This window comes from Cyanistes caeruleus, chromosome 25 (genome assembly GCF_971803275.1).
Source record: "Cyanistes caeruleus chromosome 25, bCyaCae1.hap1.1, whole genome shotgun sequence".
In the NCBI taxonomy this organism is placed as follows: domain Eukaryota; kingdom Metazoa; phylum Chordata; class Aves; order Passeriformes; family Paridae; genus Cyanistes; species Cyanistes caeruleus.
The window spans coordinates 1,154,339-1,174,403 of NC_141725.1; the positions used below are offsets into that span (position 1 = coordinate 1,154,339).

Here is a 20,065-nt window from a genome sequence, read left to right on the forward strand (position 1 = left end):
GCATATCAGGCAATTGAAGCAGCAGGGAAGGAAAGCCAAAATTTCACAGAACCTGCAATCTAGGAAAGACACAGCTCCAGCCTAGCAATGGGCCAGTTGTTCCTCTGTGACAAGCAGTGATTGCTGAAGGAGCGGGGAGGGAATCTTTTCTTGGGGGTCTTAGTACTCACATGCAGCATGGAGTATCAGACTTTTAATTCGACCCATACCAAAGGGAGCTTTAACACCAAGATATATGGGAAGGTGTTACCGCTTTCTCCTGTTGATGCTGTTCCTGTTCCTGCAGGACCTCAGGGAAATGCAGTGGTGCATGATGACTAGAGCACACCCAGGGGTGTTAAGCATCCAATGATGAGCACTTAAATAGCATCAGGAGGAATAAAGCTGGATGCAGAATCTCCTAGGAAGGGCTATTTTCCCGTTCTGAGTTTCCCACAGCCGATAATGCTGCCACCATTGAGTGCCCCCAGTGAGTGGCTATGTGACAAGAAGAAGAGGAGGGTAGCTCCTTGCTGGTCTACAAAGGAGGCCTTTGCTTCCCTTGATTTGCTCTGCATAGTAGAAGTAAAACATCTTATTTTCATTGTTACAAATAACTCTATTCGTTCTGAACTGAACACTAATGGAGGAAGGCCTAAAAATACACCAAAGCTATTTTTTATCAGTTTGGATGGAAATCACTTTCTCCTTTTCTTCTTCTAATGCCTGCGAGCTCTTGCCATAAGTTCTAAAGAGCAGTAGTCGATGGTGGTACCATTGTGAGTGCCATCCAGCTCCAAAACCCCCTGAGACTGGTGGGGAATACTGCCCAATAGAAGAGATTCCCTGGGACAGGGTTTTAACATGGACTGCAGGGAGTGAAGATGATGACTTGGTGTTAGAGGAGGGATGCTGTTCCCTGGGAGCAATGTGGGGTGAAGCACTAGTCCATAGTCCCCATCTTCTTCACGTCCAAGAGTCCCTCCAGTTCATGGTATGTTTTGCATTGGAGAATCAGTGTCATGTCACCAAAATGGTGACAGATGGTTTGGGGGCAGGGAATGCATTTGCAGAACCTTTCTGTAAATTCCACATGTCCTCAAATTTGCCACAGGCCATCAAGCTTCTAGGGCAGTGGCCTGAGGTCCCACCTGGGTCAGCAAACTGGCAAGGAAACTCCCCTGACTGTTCAGATCTTGCTCTGGTGGTCCCACTGGCAGCTCCCCAGACTGGTACTGCTGGGATCAAAGCCCCTTTGCACCAGTGGCTCCAGTGACCCCACAGGCCCCGTGTGACTCCCTGCACACCCCACACTCTCCCAGTCAGACCAGCTCCTCTCACCGGCTCGGCCCCAGGTTTCCCATAGCACAGTCCCAGACTCCAGTTCCTTTGTGGTACAGTGACACAGAACAGCTTGAGCTGGTGCCCCTGGGGAGGGACCCTGGACAAAGCCCCCCTGGGCTGTGCCCATTCTCATGCTGATGTTTAACATTTCCTGTCCCTGGCTCCTGCAGAGTCCCAGGGTGACTGGCCACCCCTCATCTGGCTCCCTAGGGCCCTGAGCCCTTGGTCAAGGCAAAGGGTCATTGCTAGGTCCCAGCTCTTTGCTGGGGACTCTGGCCATTCCCCCCACTCTGAGCACAACCTGGAGCTCGTGCTGCAGCTCTCTGAACTGGGCAGTGGAGCATTCCACAACAACCTTCCCTTTGTTTTAGTGGAGCACACCTGCTAATATATTGAAAGGAAAAAGAAAAAAACTTTCAAGATATTTGAGTACTGTCCTTATATACAACATTATCACAAGTGAAAAACACAACAGAATTAATGCCAACAGGGTGAAGTACGTCATTGACTCCTGTGCACAAATACTTAAAAGATTACTGACACAAAATCACAAAGGATTCTCAGAAGTCAGTTATTTATTAACTGGTTGATCACAGAATCATTAAGTTTGAAAAAGACCTCTGAGACCACCAAGTCCAACCTCTGATTGAGCACCACCTTGTCCACTAGACCAGAGCACTGAACACCACATCCAGTCCTTTCTTAAGCACCTTCAGGAACAGTGACTCCAACACCTCCATGGACAGCCCATTCCACTGTCTAATCACATTTACTGTGAAGAAATTATTCCTAATGTCCAATGTAAACCTCCCCTAGTGCAGCTTGAGACTATGTCCTCTTGTCCTCACGCTGGCTGCCAGGGAGAAAAGCCCAACTCCCACCTTCTCCCACCGTCCTGTCAGGAAGTTGTAGAGAGTGAGAAGGTCCCCTCTGAGCCTCCTTTCCTCCAGGCTGAGTCCCTCCCCCCAACCCCAATCCTTCTGCTGCTCCTCATCAGACACCTGCTCCAAATCCTTCACTAGCTTAGTTGCTCTTTGAACTCACACAGCACCAAAATGTCCTTCCCGAATTGAGTGGCCCAGAATTGCACACAGGACTCAAAGTGTTGCCTCACCAATGCTAAGTTCAGGAGAAGAATCACCTCCCTGATCCTGCTGTCCACGCTATGGCTGGTACAGGCCAGGTGCCATTGCCTTTCTTGGTCTGAGCACTCCTGTGCTCATGTTCACCCACTGTTGATCAGCATCCCCAGGCCTTTCTCTGCTGGGAGCTTTCCAGCCACTCTACCCCAAACCTGCATTGCTGCAGGGGATTATTGTGGCCAATGTGTAGGACCTGGCAACTGGTTTTTTTGAGCCTCATGCTGTTGGTCATGGCCCATCAATCTGGCCTGTGTAGATCCCCCTGCAAGGGATGCAAGGTCTTCCTACCCTCCAGCAGATCAACACTCCCACCCATCTTGGTGTCATCTGTGAATTTACTCAGGGTGGACTCAATCCCCTTATCCAGACCATCAGTAAAGATACTGAACAGGACTGGGTCCAACACCGACCACTGGCCACCGCTAGGGAAAATAATTGAACAGATCATGTACTGGTTGTTTGATGTGAGAATAGCATATCAGTTTTTCTTACCTATAACTTTAACAGCAAAATAGGAACACAGTGAACAACACATGACCCTTCCTATCTAGGTCCAAATTTGGATTTTCTACAGAATACCTTGTTTAAAATTCCATCTTCAGTCTGTATATCATGTACCTGTATTTCAGGGGGCTGAGTTGATAACACTGAGCATACTTTGTTCTTTGAACCCTTTCTACATATATATGATACCGGGTCAATCTCCATCCAGTAAGCTGGACATAGCTGGGATATCAGATCTTGGCAGAGCTAAGTGCCTCCCAAAGAGAATTTCTGCTCGTGTCAGCCCTATGACTTAGCACAGAGTATTCTGGACATCCCACAGAGCCAAATTTAAGTCTTCTGGCCATTTCAGATTAGTATACATGCATATTTTCAGATTATTTTCTTTTAATGTTCTATTAATTCTCTCTACTTCTGAAGACTGTGAATGATGTAATTTTCTGTGAATATGTAATTTTCTCTCACTCCCTAAAGACTTGCACAGCTGATAGATTATATTTGCTGTAAAATGAGCACCCCTGTCTGTTTCAATAAGCTCTGGGAACCTGAGTATCAGATATAACTTCCTTTAGCCAGGCATTTACTACTCTTCCCTTGCCAACTCTTCATGTTGGAAAGGCTCCTGCCCAGCCTGGCAGCTGATTATCATCACCATCAAACTCTTGTCCCCCAGCTGGAGGTGAAGTGTCCATAATCTCTGTGCAGCCACTGGAAAGGTAAGCAGGCCCATGGTAACCCTCCTACCTCTGATCTTGGTCTGTTACATGAGAACTTTGGGCAAGATGGGCAGCTATTAGTAATTTATTTTGCAGTGGCCTAAATTCCTGGAGCTGCCCACACTTTTTGACCCTCTATAGGCTTTGCCCTGAAACCATCTCACCACAGTTACTAAACATTTCTTTGGCAGACCAGTTTTTCTCCAGCTGACTATATTCCATCGTTATTTTGAGTTGCCTCTACACTTTTCCCATCCTCTCTTTCCTTCTGTTGAGCTGCCTTTCTCATATGTAGTTTGAAATTCTGTCAAATTGGGCCTTTCACTCTGGACAACCATTAGATAGATGGTCTGACACATCATCCCAGAGGCTGCCTGGCTGTGCTTTCACAACTGCATCAGCTGGGGCATTGCCCCTGCAAACCCCAGTAATGCCTCTAGTGTGGGCAGAACAAGGTACTACAGCAGTTTCTGCAGGGAATTGTACTGGTTCTAGAAAACTGTGTATTTCCTCTCCATTGAATACTCTCTGTCCTGCTGATGTGAAAAATCCCTGCTCTTTCCAGAACATTCCTGCTGTATGACAAACACCAAAAGCATATCAAGTATCAAATGTATAGCTATTAACTCCCTCTTCCCAGATGTGCAGCATGAGCCAAGGCTGCACCCTGTGTGCTCTCCTTTCTGGGACAGGCTCTGCTTCTGCTACCTGTCCCTGGCATCCCCGTGGATGGTCTACCCATAACATCACTGTATCACTGTCCTTGCTGTAGGAGTCTGGATTACAGAGTGTGTGCCCTTGTTTCTGATACTTAATTATAAGATCTAGAAAAACATTGAATTTCATATAATATGAAATTCATGAGCATGTTTTCATGGTGATACATGAAAACAAATGTTAAAGTTAGATGAAAAAAGCTAAAAGTGTAAGTGTGTAGATTAGAAAGTTTTTTAAATCACTGGGTGAAAAAGTTAGTTTAGAGAACAGGAGACAAGTTGGAGGATTTAGGGTGTTGTCTCTTGTCCCTTCTTCTTTCTTCATGTTCTTCTCCTGGAGGTTTTTGGGTAATAGTAAGTGATTGGATAGAAAATGCCGCAGTGCATCACAGAGGTGATGGGTCATTGGGTCATTAAAAAAAATAATATACGTGTCTACTGTTAATTGGGTAAAAATAGGTATAAAGATAAAAGAACTGCGTAGTTCGGGGCCATTTTGTGCATCAGACACGAAGTGTGCCACAAAGCCTTGTTTGTACCATCAGAAGAAAGAAATGTGCCAAATTGCAGAGATTAACCTTGTAACCAGCCTGGAGAGATCTGTCAAGTTTTGTGATCACCTGTTAATAAACACGAAAAACAAGATTCTACCAAGCTCGGGAGTTTTCTTCGAATAATAACGACTGAGATAAGTGGGACTCCCCACGAGGGAGGATCCCAAAAGAATTCAGCCCAAAGGAGGCTGAGAGACTAGGGAAAAGCTATATCCACAGAAAATTCAGCCCAAAGGAGGCAAGGAGAGAGAAATTACACTTGCAGGTAGCAGGATGAGCCCCAGAACTAGATCTGGGCTATATGAGGGAACATCAGTTAATGGAAATCTTCATCCCTTGCTCAGACTGGAGATGTGCTTCTCCATCATCAGGCAGAGGCATTCGGCTCACTGGATTCAAGGTGTTGCATCTTTTTAAGAGTATCTGCTGTTAGGAGGATTTGCTGTTGTGATAGATCTGGGGGTGGATACTGTTCCAATGGTATCTCCACCTCATGTGAGACATGGACTGTTGTAGAATGTCCCAGGGTAAAGGGGTGGCTTTTCTCTAATGTTGCTGCTGCTGCCACCACCGATCTATGACAGGCTGGTGCTCCTGCTGCAACTCGATCCAGATGAACTGAGGAATGTGTGACCAGTCCCACTCCCTGGGTTACTACTCCAGCGGCCACTTGTTTATGCCCATGTGCCCACACACATGTATATATAACTCTCTTTTCAGTGGCAAAAATCTTTTCCTTTCCTTTTCACTGAAGAGGCAATACAAATCATTAGGCAACGGAACCAGTTTCCTGCTCAGGCAGGACTTTTTGCCCATCATCCTGGAAGAAAATGAAACTTTTCTCAAGTTAATAGAAATGATATTAGTGTAAGAAGGTTTCCTGTTGCTTTGCTCATGCTGTTATTCCCAACCACAGGTGATGCCCTCCCTTCATGAATAGAACATAGCAGATCTTCAAGAACAGCTACAAGAGTTCTACTTATTCTGGGGGAAGTCTTCAAATACTATTTGTATGTTTATTATCCCTTCACCTAATATAAATGTACATGCAGAAAAATGTGTTTTTATAAATATTCTTTTAGAAACAGACAAAAATAGCAATGTTATGAGCATGTGCATGTACACAGGGAATCTCATACATAAAAAAATAAAGTGCTGTGGGAGCTGACACACACATGGAGAACATGCTCCGTGGTATTTCTAGTTTACACCCCAACAATCCATTCAAATAGTTATGACTACATCTGAATTCACAAAAAACTCAAAGTTTTCCAGGAAAACGGACACGAGGAGCACACATTTGGAAGCTGAGGTGCCTCTGGATGCAAATCTATCCGAATCTCCCTTTTTGAGGAGGCTCCGTGTGCACAGTAACCCCGAGTGAGCAGCTCCCCTCGAGTGTGTTTGTGCCTCAGAGGCAGCGCGCTCCTGGGAGCTGGAATAAAAGCTTTCCAGAAGTCCAGAAGCCCACTTTTTTCTTTTTTTTTTTTTTTTTTAATCAACTCTTAGATTAAAATGTTCTGAAGGAATCACCAAACGTTACTGTTTCTATCACACGATTTTTAATAGGTTCCCACTGTATCTTTTAAAATGCTTCCAGCACTCTCCCTCAGCCTTTTTCCCCCAGCCCAGCTCGGCCCAGCCCCCTCGCGGCTGGGCAGAGCTGTCCCCTGGGGCTGGCTCCGGGCACGGCTCCGGCCCCACGCACTTCTGCTTCTTCCAGGAAGATGAGGCTGGTCTAGTCCCCTGACCAGCTCTATAAATACCTGATGTACCTAAATGTGGCCCCAGCTCCCACATTTATCCTGCTTCCCTGGGGGAAATCCCAGGGCTAGTGATAGCTCCAAGCACAACTGTGCAAACAGCTTTTACACCCAGCTCTGTGCTCACTCCTGCATTCAGAAATGCATTTTTAATATTCTCTTTGCTTAATTCAAAAGTTGCTTAGTCCTCAAGTGCAGCAGCTGGAGTGCATATTTTAGTCTGGATGCTAAAGTGCACAACGGAGGATTGCTCTGCACAGCCTCGGCCAAGGGCAGCTTCTTTTTCATACCGGGGCTTACCAAGAGGGACTTGAACCACCTTTTTCCATGCTAAAAAGAAAATACCGCCTTCTGTGTGTGCCTCCCGAGGGGCTCCAATCCCCGCAGGAGTGTTACCAAATCTGAACAAAATGATGCCCCAACAGAGGGGCCCGGGTTTACCCTAAGCGTTTATATTGAATGTGCTCGTTTAATTTGAACAGCCGTGCTCAGGCTCCTTCCTGCTCCAAAGATGCAGGAGAACTCATTGGTAGCAGCATTTGGGTTCTTGGGGAAGGAAGACTCCAAAGGTGGCTGGCCTGTGGGTCCCACCTGGATCGACAAACTATTAAGGAAACTTTCCTGTCTGACTGGTCTTATGCCACTCTGGGTGTCCCACTTCACTGCCCCAGACTGTCATTGTTGGGACCGAAACCCCTTCACTGCAGCAGCTCCAGTGACTCCAGAGAGGCCCTCCTGTGACTCTCCATGCACCTCGAGCATACCCTGCAGCTCTCACTGCAGCTCTCACTGCAGCTCTCACTGCAGCTGCACACTGAGCCACCTGCTCTGCCTGTGATCCTCAGCAGCCAGCAGGGGTCCTGCTAGCCCCAAAAATTTTGTTAAACTCTGCTGGGGTCCACACCCTGAAGAGCTGTCAGGTCTATGTCATCTGCTTCTTCTTCTAACATGAAAAAACTTGTTCAAAATGGTCACCTAGGATGCTGAAGCTTGTCTTGAGAGCCTCAGCCCCTGAATTGTCCCAGAGATACAGCCACCTGCCTGGGATGCTTGAGTCAGGATTTCCCTTTCCCACCCTCCTATTGGGATCTGCACCCCTAGGAGTCCATGAGCACCCCCAAGGAGCCACCCCAGAACACTCTGCTTGGGAGGTGTCCCAAGGTAAAGGTGTAGATGCAAAGCTGTGCCAGGCATGTCCACAAGAAACTAAATTTATGCTCAGCGCTGCTGAGCCCCAGGAGAGCTGAAGCTACTGGGAGGTCTGGGAGAGTCCTGGCACCCCTGTGTCTGCCCGGCATGCTGAGGCATTGGCAGCCAGGGGATGACTTTGAAAGTATGACCCTTGCTAGTGCTGGGCTGGGGGTGCCTGGACAGTGTTGGTGGCAGGGAACTTTTTCTTTCAGTTTGCCGTTCCTTGGCTGTGTGGCGGGTTTCTGTTCTCAGTGGGGATTTGCCAATTTGCCTTTTTTGGTTTCGTACCGCTGCTGTGATGCTACACTGGTGATGGGGGGCTCAGGTGATGCCTCTGGCTTACTCACTCCAGCACTTTGGTGCCATGGATGAAGGGGTTCAGCCTGCCCATCCAAGCTGGTGCAGCTCTGTGTATACACAAACACCTTCCCTTTTTGCCAAATAGCAATTTGGATTCCACTGAAGAATAAAAAATTGCTTGAGGCTCTGCTATCATGTCTCCTGGTGGCGGTTGTTACTGTTCAGAGGGAGCTCTGGGCAGCAGGCTGAGCCTATCCTCACTTTTTGGGGCCATAAACACAGCTGGCTCGATATTGGTGCCTGATGCACAAATTCATCTTGATCTAATGATGCTCTGTGAGAATCCTGGGTCAATCTGCTTCTACTGATGGCTCCAAGCTCGGCACTGAGGGGTGTGTCAGATCCGTGCCACCCATTGGAGCACAGCCCCAGCCTATCCTACAGTGCTGCTGGCCCCAAAAGCCCCATCCCACCATGTCCAGACCCTGCAGCCTTTGGTCTTACACCATCCCCACCTTCAGAAGCAGCCCTTACACCAGCCCTCACCGGGGTTTTTTCTGGGGGCGTCTTAAAGTCCCAGGTGGCTCATGCCACCAGGAGCTGCTGGCACATCAGGTCCCGTCCCCTGCAGGAACCACGGCTGGTTTGGGGAGCAGCAGCGTTCGGTACCTGGAGGACGCCGGTGCTTCGGCAGCGCCGTGCTGGCGCTGGAGCTGGAGGGAACCCTGTGGCCGCTCCCAGATGCTGCCACAAACTGCGATTGAAGTGGTTCTTAAAAATTAAAGAGGTGGATGATTTCAGATGTAAATAGACTCGGAACTGGCTTCTGCAGAGGGACCTTGAAGGGGCCCGAGCGTGCCACATGCTCCAGTGTGCCACTGATGGCCCTGAGGAATGCATGGCACTGACACTGCTGGAATGTGGAGACTTGTGCAGCAGAACAGCCAAGACTGAGAGACACAGGAAAGCAAAAGCTGTCAGCCCTAGGATAGGCAAGATTAAGGTCATTTAGCATTTGCTCATTTGGCATTTACCAAACCCTGTCTGGTGCTGGCTGGCACCATGCACCAGGCACCTCCTGCAGATCAAATGCACCACAGGGGAGCAAATCCCAAGTCCGCAAAAAACAAAACCAACGACCTGGCACAGCAGAAGAGCTCCTTCACCAGCTTCTATTTGATGCATAAATCCCACTTCAGTCTCAGCACTTTAGCATCCAGACTAAAATATGCACTCCAGCTGCTGCACTTGAGGACTAAGCAACTTTTGAATTAAGCGAAGAGAATATTAAAAATGCATTTCTGAATGCAGGAGTGAGCACAGAGCTGGGTGTAAAAGCTGTTTGCACAGTTGTGCTTGGAGCTATCATTAGCCCTGGGATTTCCCCCAGGGAAGCAGGATAAATGTGGGAGCTGGGGCCACATTTAGGTACATCAGGTATTTATAGAGCTGGTCAGGGGACTAGACCAGTCTCATCTTCCTGGAAGAAGCAGTTTTTCACTCTTCCTTCCTTGACCAGCACCTGTGATTTTCTCCAGCTCTAGTATATTTGAGCTGGGGAAAAAATACAGATGGGAGTGGGAGCACTGCTGGAATTTACCCCCACCACCTTAAAGACCTCTGCTCCATCACCAGCTTGTTTCATTCCTACATCTATAATCACCCCCACAGAAGTTACAATAAATGCTTCTGGAGATGACTACACACATGTGGTAAGAGCTAAAAGGCTGCTCTTTAGCGGGGCTTCCCCTGGTCAGCTGACTTTCTTGGGTCTGGATCATCCAGACCTCAGCCTCTGCTCATTTTCAAAGAGTTGGCACAGGCCGTTCCAGCCACCTCCAAGGAATACCCCCTTCATTCAAAGGTCTGGCAGCAGGGAATAAAAAACCCAAACACATCAGCACTTACAAACTTGCTGCCCTGCAGCCTAATTTCCAGGAAGAAAAGATGTTTAGTAGCCCATAAACTTCAAGCAGACTAAAACCTGCTGCTGGGCCATATAGCAGCAATTTATCTCAGAGGTCCATCAGGCCACAGCTGAACATGGAAGCCAGAAAGGAGCAGAGTGCTCAGGTCACAATTCCATCAAAGGAAGTTTTCAAATGCAGAGTGCTCACACTGCTCCACACACCTGCCACATGTAAACCATCAGGAAAATAATCCAGGCAGGACACTTAAAGGCTTCTTTTTATTAAAAGACATCTTCAGGAAAGATACTTTAGTACAAAAAAGTTTAAAATACACAAACTACACTTGCTTTCCTTTCCAGCATCAACATTCATAAATTACACCACACTGTTATTAGCACTGCATTTAAATATGAAAACAAATTGAAACAGGGAATTCATCAACAAGGTCCAACATCCTACAAACAACTATGTACAGTATTTAGCAGCTAGGAGCTCTAGCACAGTAGTCAATATGACTTCAATAGGACAGGATGCTTGGGAAACCCCAAGACTGCAGATTGGCCTGTAAGTTTTCAGGGACCTGTTTTGGCTACCCCTCCCCAGACACCCACCCTGAAGGCAGAAGTGATGCCATGTATCATGGTACACACCTGCTGAAGTGTAACTCTGTGGCTCTTGCAGAGAAACCCTGCTGTCCCCTGGTCATGTAGTACTGGGACACACATGGGGGACAGGTTCAGTCACTCTGCAAAGCATGAGGTGTCTGGTGGAAGAAGGCAGCCCCTACTTGTGGGGGGCTGACAGTGACAGTCCCTGCTCTGTCTTCTGCACTGTCCCACTGCTCATTCTACCCACTCCCCAGCAACACTGGCTGGCTCCAGGGAGAGCTCCACACACAGTGCCCCAGTCCTGGTCTCTCAGGCAAACCAGCTGCAGGATCTTCCCCATCAACTTTAGAGCTGGAAGCAGTTCTCCCAGTTCCCAGCAAATTCCAGCACAGCCAGAAATACAGGTCTTCAAAGGGAAGGCAAGTGAGCCTGAGGTCCCCTTCTGCACAGGTCACCCTCAGCCCTTCCACTGAGCCCTGCACCTCAGGGGGACAGGGGCCACACAGATGGAGCTGCCTGAGCCCCTGCACAGGAAAGAGGCTCCAGGGGCTCTCACAGGAGGGTACATGGGACATCATTTGGGAACAACAGTGAAACACAGGACATAGCAAGGCTCCATATCCAGTGCTGTGGTCTAGAGCAGTGAGACACTTCCCCACCTGCCCCAGGCCCAGCTCATCATCAACACAGTACAGAAATGTTAAGACAGGATAGAAAGCACCAGACAATTTGAACTTCCCACAGAAGCACATGGCAGGTCAAAAGACCCTTGTGCATGCTCTGAAGGTAGATCACCCTCCTGGGGCTCCTCTTCAGGTTTGAGGTTTCCATCCAGGGGTTTTGGCAACATGAGGCTGTTTTACTTTTAGCGAGGAGCAGTGTTGTGCCTCTAAAGGGTTTCTAACCAAGGAAGGGGAGGTTGTTTTCTGTAAACACCGAGTGATGGAGCTCAGGTCCATGCTCCACAGAGAAAGTATCAAGTAGCAAGTTTAGGTCTCTGCTTCCAGTGCTGCAGGTTGGATTTTCATGATGGTTGACTTCAGGGGGTAGTACCTGCCCTTCCATGTCTTCCAGAAGATGCCCTGCTTGCGCTCATGCCTCTGCCGGGGGATAGAGCGGAAGTACTTCCCATTGAGATTGGCATGGCCACAGGTGCTGAACCACCAGCCACCTACAAGGGCAATGAAAAGACAATTTAACTTGTAGAAATTCCAGACAGAAAAACCCAGGTTCAAGGCATCTGATGCCCCTATTTCCCCTACTTTTTCAGAGCTTCGGGATCTAACAAGACTACCTCATGCACAGACACGGAGTCCCGTGCCCTGGGGAACCTTTCACAGATCATACATGACTTCAGGCTGCATCTGCAAATCCAGGCTGCTCCACCTTGTGTGAAAACTCCACCCACAACCTTCAGCAGCCAGGGCAAGGGAGGTCTCTGCTCTGCTTGAAAAGATTCCAAGCAAAGTGGCAGATAGCAAACCTGTTATGAGGACAGATGCTTGGGCCAAGACCTGGATCATGAACTCTCCCTCAGCTTCAGGTTCCCTGCACAGTTCCTCCCAAAGAAGCAGCTGTGCCAGGGAAGTAGAAGACAAGACCAGCTCAACAGCAAAGGGGTCTAGTGTCACAGGGTCTGTGTTCTACTGGACCACCAGCAGAGAGTGGAAGGCTGAAAGGGAAGTGCACATACTGGGATAGAACATCTCAGACTGACCTGAGAGGTGTTTGGCACAGTTTGTATCAGCTTTAAGGTCATGGTCACGATCCCGAGTGGAGAAGGGCAGCTGCCTGAATTCCCCAATGGCGTTTTCCAGCTCTCCAGATAGAGGCCCCAGTAGGTTGAGTGTGTAGGCTGTGCTCTCCCCACCAAGACTGAAGACAAACTGCACCACCTGGGAATTCCCCTCCCAGTCTTCCAGCTCAATCAGGAGACTGTATTTTCCCTCTTGGACAAGGTGATGTATCTTCTCCAGGCCCAGCCAGAAGTCACCTGAAATAAGACTCATAACATTGGCTGCAGGGACACAAACATGCCATGAAAAGCAGAAATGGGAGCAAGCTCCAGAGACAAATAGGGACAACCTAGGATGCTGCAACGTTTGAATCACTGTCTGGCACCTGCAGGACACATCAGGAAGATCAAGGACCCCTGCTCTGTAAGCAGTGTCCCCCCTTTTTCAGCCCATGTCTGTGCTCCATCACAGAGAGCTCCACAGGCCATCAAGGGGAATAACTTTTGCTAAGCTTCCCTTATCCCACAGTGAGAACATAGACACCATCATCCACCTACCACGAAGGTCTCCAAAGCCATTCTTGTAGGCATCCCACAGCTGGTCAAAGTCCACAGAGCCATCCATGCGCCTCTGTATCACTGTCCAGCCACCCTCTGTGGGAAGGAAAAACACAGTCACTTGGGGTTATGGTTACCATTTACAAGAGCACTCTGGCAAGTGCTGCGGGACACTGCATGGCTTTACCTGCAGTCATGTCACAGTAGACTTTGAAGGGCTGAGATCCTGCAGGCTGCACCTGGAAAACGCCACTGCTTTGCTGCCCAGCCAGGAAGAGCTGGTGGCAACCCTCTGGGAGCTCTGCAGGGGAAGGAAACAGCAACTGAGGAGATGGCCACAAACCCCACTTCCTCAGCAGATTGCTCCTACCACAGCCCCAGCACTTACAGCTGTGGCCACAAGCCTGGTCAGCTGTGCACAGCAATGGCTGCAGCTCTAGACACATGCTGGAGACAATGGCCCCTGACTTCAGCATCTTTAAACACTGTGACCTCACATCTTCCCTTTATTCAAACAGAGCTCCTTGGGCTTTCATCCAAGGCAGAAGTCAGGCTTTGGGCCAGGCTGGAGTGACCTCAGCTGGAGAGTAGGGCTCCCCATCAAGGAGGGACAGAGAAGCTTCCCAGGTCCCTCTACACCTGCAGACAGGAGCAGCCCATTTGGGGTGGAGCAACACCCAGGCCAAGCATTCCCATTCCACACCAGGCTGAAGCAGGGTCAAGGGCCTCAGGGCCAGAAAGAAAGACAAAGTCCTGACATCAGGAAGGTGGCTGAGCATCCAGCACATGAACTCTTTCTCCCAGCAGCTGCGGTGGCCCCAACCAGACATCCTGCCCTGCTACCAGCAGGCACAGCACCAGGCTGGGGTGACCCTTTTTCCAAGATACAGTGACTGAGGCAAGGAAACAGGGGTAGATTCTGGGAGCCCCAGCTCATTGCAGAGTGGATAGAAGTGGATTGCCCAGGGTGAAGCCACACCCTGCTTCATCCCCCTCTACCCCCAGGGGATGGATCCCACTGCTTCTTCTGTCCCACAGGGACTTTGCCCAGAGCTGCCAGCAAAGCACCATTTCAACAGCACTGATAAAAGTCCATCCAGGAACTACCACCCACAGCACTTGGGAGAGACGAGGCGTGGGGAACCTGTTACAACACCCAAGTCAAAAGGCCACAGGAGGATGTGCAGGGACTTCAGCCCCAGGCTGCTGCACAGTCAAGGGGCTCTTTGTCAGCAGGGACAGGTGCCCCAGTCACCCCCAGACAAAGGAGGCCTGTTCTCCCCAGGCCAGGGCAGATGGGCTGTAGCTCTGGCTACCCTGGCTCACAGCTGCTGCCAGCATGATCCTGAGACAGACAAGAAACATCAAGATAAGCCCTGGGCTATGCTGGGGTGCTGGCTGTGGGGTTCTCCTCAGTAGCTGCCCCAGGGTCAGGGCTGACACCATGATTCAGAGCAGCAGCAGGGAGAAGGGCTCTCTCCAATAGCCAGGGGCTTCCTGGGGGTAGATGGAGGAAGATAAAAAAGGCCCTTTGAGCTGCCAAGAACAAAGGCAGCCCCTGCAGAGCATCACCCCATTCCATCCTCACTTGGGTGCTGCAGAGCCTTGACCCCGCTTTGGGATGAAGAGCAGAGCCCCAGTTAGAGGAATGGTCAGAGGAGACCCAGCAGACAGAAATATGACACCTGCCATTACCTTTCAACCATTTCCAACAAATTCCTCCCTTTGCCTCCTCCCCCCTCCCCAAAATTTCCCTTCCTTGGCAAGGGCAGCCCCTCTCCCACAGCCAGCAGAGCTGGTGGTTGCATCCCTCACACCGCCAGGGCAATGCCAGGGGCAGGTCTGGTGCCACCATCAGTGCACCAGAGGACAAGCTGTGCCCCAGCCCTACTCTGAACTCATGACAGAAGGACTGAGGACATCACGCATCAAGAATCAAAACCACACAGAGACCCCCAGCAATGCAGGGGCTGACTGCACAAACAGCTCCACTTTCTGGCTAAATGTAGGCAGGGAAGCACACAGGAGAGAACTCAGCCAGAGGCCCCTGCTCATATTGCCACAGCAGGAAGGTGCTGGGCTTGCCAAGCTCCTCACCTCCTCTCCACTGCACCTCCCAGCATTGGTGGGATGGTGCCAGGCAGATGTTTAGTGGTCCCAGCATGCACAAGTCAACTCTATCCCTGCCTGTTTCTCATTTCTGGGCCCTGGCTGCACTCGACCCCTGTTCCCTTGATGCCACAGGGACTCTCCAGCAGCTGAATGAGATGCAGCTGCTTGAACAGCCTCTGCTCAATCTTTTTGTTTGAGGAACATGCTTGTTAGTTCCAGTTCATGTTGCACATCCGAACAGCACCAGCAGAACAAGTCCTCCTGACTGCTCCTGTGTTTTCTTTTCCCTCTCCCTTTATTTAGCCAAGCAGCACAACAAAGCTGGATCTGCCTTAGGCTCCATGTTCACCCAACAGGATTTCCAGCCACGACACAAGGGAGGTCACTAACCCGGTATAAACACCCATCATCAGGGATGGCAGGGCATGCCTAGAGCTGCCTGCACTGCCTCTCCCTCTCCTGCCCCAAACCAACCCCATTATTTTGGAGTCTCAGCGCCACAGAGAGAGCATGAGTAGGACTTTACCTTTCCCCTACTCGGCTGGCTGCCAGCAAGCACAGGCTCTGCCCAAAGACGTGATCCTCTTTCTGCAAGCTATTAAACCTCTCACTCTCCAGGCAGCCTTGAGCCTTCAACTTTCACATGCTTGGCCCCATGCCAGCCCTGCCCTGAAAATACTTGTGTTCACTGGATGCAAATAAAAGGGTCTTTCTGCAAAGGCTGCTGGTGGAGTTCATCGCTGCTCCCCAGGGCCACGCCGGCACCAGGCTCTGCCTGACAATAGCCCGGGAGCCGCCGGCACAAGCCTCCCCAGCACTCCCCTGCTCTGAAAGCAGCCACAAGCCTCCCCAGGCAGAGGGCACAGAGCCAGCCTGCATGCTTTAAGGTTTGCCAGAAAACTCACTCGACTTACTAATGAAAGGAAGCCAATTTGTTTTGTGTCAGTGATACCAACATCATGGATTAGACAAGGAAAGGGGAAACTCACAGCTGGCAGGACAGAATCAGCATGTCCAGGGTCTTTCCATCAGGGACAGTGCAATGCTGGAAGGTGCTGAGCTCACAAAGCATCCATGGAGGCTCTTGCTGCCTTCCACTATGCATCACAACATTTCTGTAGCCAGCATCAGCCAGAAAATCCTACAGCTGCACTAGCAAGTAGCAAAGGTCCCAACCCATCCCCCAACACCCCACCTTCAGCATAACCCAAGAGTGGAATCAAGGGTTATAGTAGATAACCTCTAAAGGTCCCTGCCCACCCAAACTGTTTTTTGACACACATTACTGCAGGCAAGTCACAAAGCAGAGCTTGGAGAAAAACAGGGGAGAGAAGTTTGGAGAGAGTTTTTTGGCTCAGAATTGCTGCTCTAAGTAAGGTTGACTCTGCACAGCCCTGCTGAGCTGTGCCCCCAGAGGAGTCTGAAGCCCCACATCCCACCTCTCTTCTTGTCCATGTGGACAAGCTCAGCTTTCAGACACACCAGTGACAGCTCCAGGCTCCACAGAAAAATTATCATGTCTTATCCCATAACCATCCCTGCATCAGGCCCTGAGTAGGAATTTCCCATGCCTCCTCAAGCTGCCTGGTTTCTGTTTTGCTGCTGAAGATCCCTAGACAGTGGCACAGGCAGAGCCAGCACTGTGATCTAGCTGACAGCAGCTGTTCCCGGCCAGCAAACCCTGCAGGAACATCAGTTCCTGTCTGGAGGGAGGCTGCAGGACATGGCACAGCTGGGGAAGCCCCACTCCTCAGAAGCCCCTCCAGTCCTGCTGCCAGGGGAGAAGATGCTCCAGGCAGAGCTGGGAGTTGCAGATGCAGCATCCACTCACCTACTCAAATGCACATTTCCCAGGGCTGTGAGCATCCACTGCAACTCAGCACCTCCAGCTAAGGACAGTGTGAGCTGAGACACTTGTGTTTCAAGCATGAGCTCTAAATATGAGCCAAGGGAGACACAAGCACACAGCTCTGCTCTCAGGCCAGGGCTCCCTTCCTCCCGCAGACAGCAAAGCAGATCCTGCCTGGTGAAGTGCGAGCAGGTGAACAAGAGTTAACAGAACTGAGACACTCCTCTCCTGACCCCACACCTGCCAATTTTTTTTGACAAATAATGTTCTCAGGCTTTGTCTGCTCCCCGCTGCATTCTTAACACCAGGCAGGAAAAAGCCTCTTTAATCTTTAAATTCCTGCTGGACTAACACTGGCCCAGAAGGGAAAGATTCTGCCTGTGCTCCAGAACCCCTCACTCTGGCCATACTCCCAAGCTCCAACTTTTCAATCAAATCTCACATCCTGACTCAGGACAAATGAACCTTTTGTTTCCAAAAGGTTGCAGCTACTACAGGTTTGGTCTGGCATGGACAAAGAGGGGGGCACAAGCAGATACTCACTCTGTGTCTTCATGGGCTCCCCACTGCCATTCTGACTCTGATTGGTGAGGTTGAGGCTCTTCTTCAGGTTTATCTTCCACTTTGGAGGCTGTGTTTTGTTGTGGTGTAAAGGAATTAGTAGATTGACCTAAAATAAAATGCACAAGTCAGAACGATTTTATCTCAGCTTGTTTTCTACCCCATTACTCAGGGGAGCCAGTCAGCCACACGCCAGCCACTCCCTGTGGCCTGAGCTGGGGCTGAACTTGCCTAGAAACCTTGAGGAACAGGAGATACCCAGTCTTGGCAAAGCCAGAAATCATTGTGGTTTTTCACACCAGTGCTAGCTAGTTTATTCTGCAGATAAATGCAAAGACAGAAGCCAGGGAGGCTGTTCCCATCCACCAATTCCTCCTATTGCTCCATACAAACTCTCTGGAAGCTTGCAGGTTGCTACCCTGACATCACTGATGATACACTGCAGCACAGGGACCAACGCTGTGGCCCCTTTGGGGTCCCCAAATCCAGGGAGCACCAGCACAGCCACCAGAGTTGGGACAGCAGGGGTCCTCACAGCATGTAGGGCCAGGGTGGGGGCTGCAGCACAGGACAAGGGCTCACCTTGCTCTGCAGGCTTTTAATCTGTAGGTTCTGCTTGTCCAGCTTGTACTGCTGCTGCTTGACTTTCTGCAGAAGCTCCTCGATCCGCAGGTTCTGAGCGTCCATCAGGGACTGCGGGAGAAGAGCCAGGTGAGCCTCAAAACTCAGTGAAGGTCTGGCTATGCGAGACTCCCGGGAGGCGCTCCAGGACCCCTCCGCTCTCCTGAGGCTGAAACCCGCCCGCTGCTCCCGATGTCCCGGGACAGTCGGGTCCCCATCGCTCCCGGTGTCCCCCCACCAACGCTCCCCGGTTCGGTGCCAGTGGCCTGTCGGATCCTGTCTATCCCGCTCCACCCGGCCAGTGCCGGTCTGTTCGGCTCCCCCCGCGCTCACCTGCAGCGCCCCCAGATCCCGAGCGCTCTGGTTCCCAGCCGGCCGCGCCTGCAGCGCCAAACGGACCCGGCCCTCCAGCCGCTCCAGCCGGCCCTGGATCGCGTCCTTGTCAGCCGCCACCTCTTCCAGCCGCTGCCGCAGGGCCTCAGAGAGGTTGAGCAGCTGCCGGCCGCGGCCCTCCAGCTCCCGAACGCTGCCCCGCAGCCGCTCTCCGCGCTCCTGCGCCTCCCGCGCCTGCCGCAGCAGCCGCCCCAGGGAGCTGTTGTGGGCGCTCAGCCGCCCGCCCAGCTCCCGCAGCTGGCCCTTGGTGCGCTCCACGTGCTCCTTCAGGCCGTGCCCCAGCTGCAGCAGCCCGTGGGCCAGCACGTTCACCTCGTCCCAGGAGGCGAACTGCGCCCGCCGCTCCCGCCCGGCTCCCGCCGCCGCCGCCCTCCGCTCGGGCCCGGCTCCCGGTGCCGGCGCTGGGGCCGCGGCCAGCCCGGCCGCGCACAGCAGCAGCGCTGCGCCGCCGAGCCGCATCTTAACAGCTCCTCTGCCCGCACTGCCGCCGCCGTCCTGCTTTTATGGCCCCGCGGCGGGGAGGGCCCCGTACCGGCCCCTCCCCGCCCACCCGGCCCCGCCGCTTTGTTCGCCCTCCCTGGCGGCCGCGGCTCAGGCCCCGTATCAGCCGCCCGCTCCGAGTCTTGTCCGCTCCTGCCCGGGGCAACCTTGGACCCTGTCGCTGAGCCCTGCACCAGTCCTCATCTCTGTCCCCATCCTTGTCTTCATCCCTATTCCCGTCTCCATTCCTATCCTTGTCCTCATCTCCATGCTTGTTCATATTCCCCTCCTCATCCCATCCCTACTCCCACTCCTGTCCCAATTCCCATCTGCTTTCCTATCCCTGTCCCTATCCCCATTCCAGTCCCTGCCCTATGCCTATCCCCTTTCCTACCCCTGTTCCCATCCCCATCCCTGTCTCCATCCCCATTCCCATCCTTGTCCCCATGCCCATCCCTATCCCATCCCTGCTGACTGTCCTGCCCCTCATCCTGCACTGGGGACCCTGATCTGCACCAAACCCTGATGCTTGACTCCCCACTCCCATGGATGCACCTGTGTTCTGAGGCCATGCCGCCTCTGGGACCCACTGGACCCAGGGTGGGAGTACCCTGTGGCACAGAGCTCTGCTGGGGGGGGCCTGGCCTGGCACAGGTGGGTGCTGCCAGCCCTGGGGAAGGGGCATGCTTAGGGTCAGCTTCTCTGTACACCTGAGGGAAGCTGAATGTTCATTCCTCTAAACATTCCTGGTCTCCAAGAGCAGCAAGGATAGATAGATAGATAGATAGATAGATAGATAGATAGATAGATAGATAGATAGATAGATAGATAGATAGATCCATCTCTCACTCCCCTCCTCCTGAAGGCTTCAAACACCCCCTGTGAAAAATGTGCATCTTATTTTATTTACCAATGTCTTGGACCCTGATTTCTGGCTCTTCCTTTTTGTTCTGCCTTTTTCTGCTGGCTTAAAGGGATTTTCAAGTCTCTGTGTTTTCTCACCATGAAGGGATTCACACACCGCGATGG

At 51.2% G+C, this 20,065-nt stretch overlaps 1 protein-coding gene and 1 long non-coding RNA gene across 3 annotated transcripts in view; one reads left to right on the forward strand and one right to left on the reverse strand.

The window, feature by feature from the left end:
- LOC111940371 (uncharacterized) overlaps positions 1-15,851 on the forward strand; it is a 16,700-nt gene extending 849 nt beyond the window's left edge. The window contains exon 3 of one of the 2 annotated variants that reach the window (XR_015279211.1): positions 11,998-15,851. This is a non-coding gene — a long non-coding RNA (uncharacterized LOC111940371). Of the gene's footprint in view, positions 1-286; positions 5,047-11,997 lie in introns of those variants that run through there. The other variant, XR_002869486.2, reaches the window with a different exon arrangement.
- ANGPTL4 (angiopoietin like 4) lies at positions 10,384-19,015 on the reverse strand. Its single transcript, XM_023942769.2, has 7 exons — positions 18,497-19,015; positions 18,125-18,235; positions 17,525-17,651; positions 13,208-13,321; positions 13,021-13,116; positions 12,445-12,720; positions 10,384-11,898 (listed from the first exon to the last, which is right to left on the reverse strand). The coding sequence occupies exons 1-7, from the start codon at positions 19,013-19,015 to the stop codon at positions 11,717-11,719; spliced, it is 1,425 nt and encodes a 474-aa protein (XP_023798537.2). The 3' UTR covers positions 10,384-11,716.
- Positions 19,016-20,065: the final 1,050 nt, after the last annotated feature.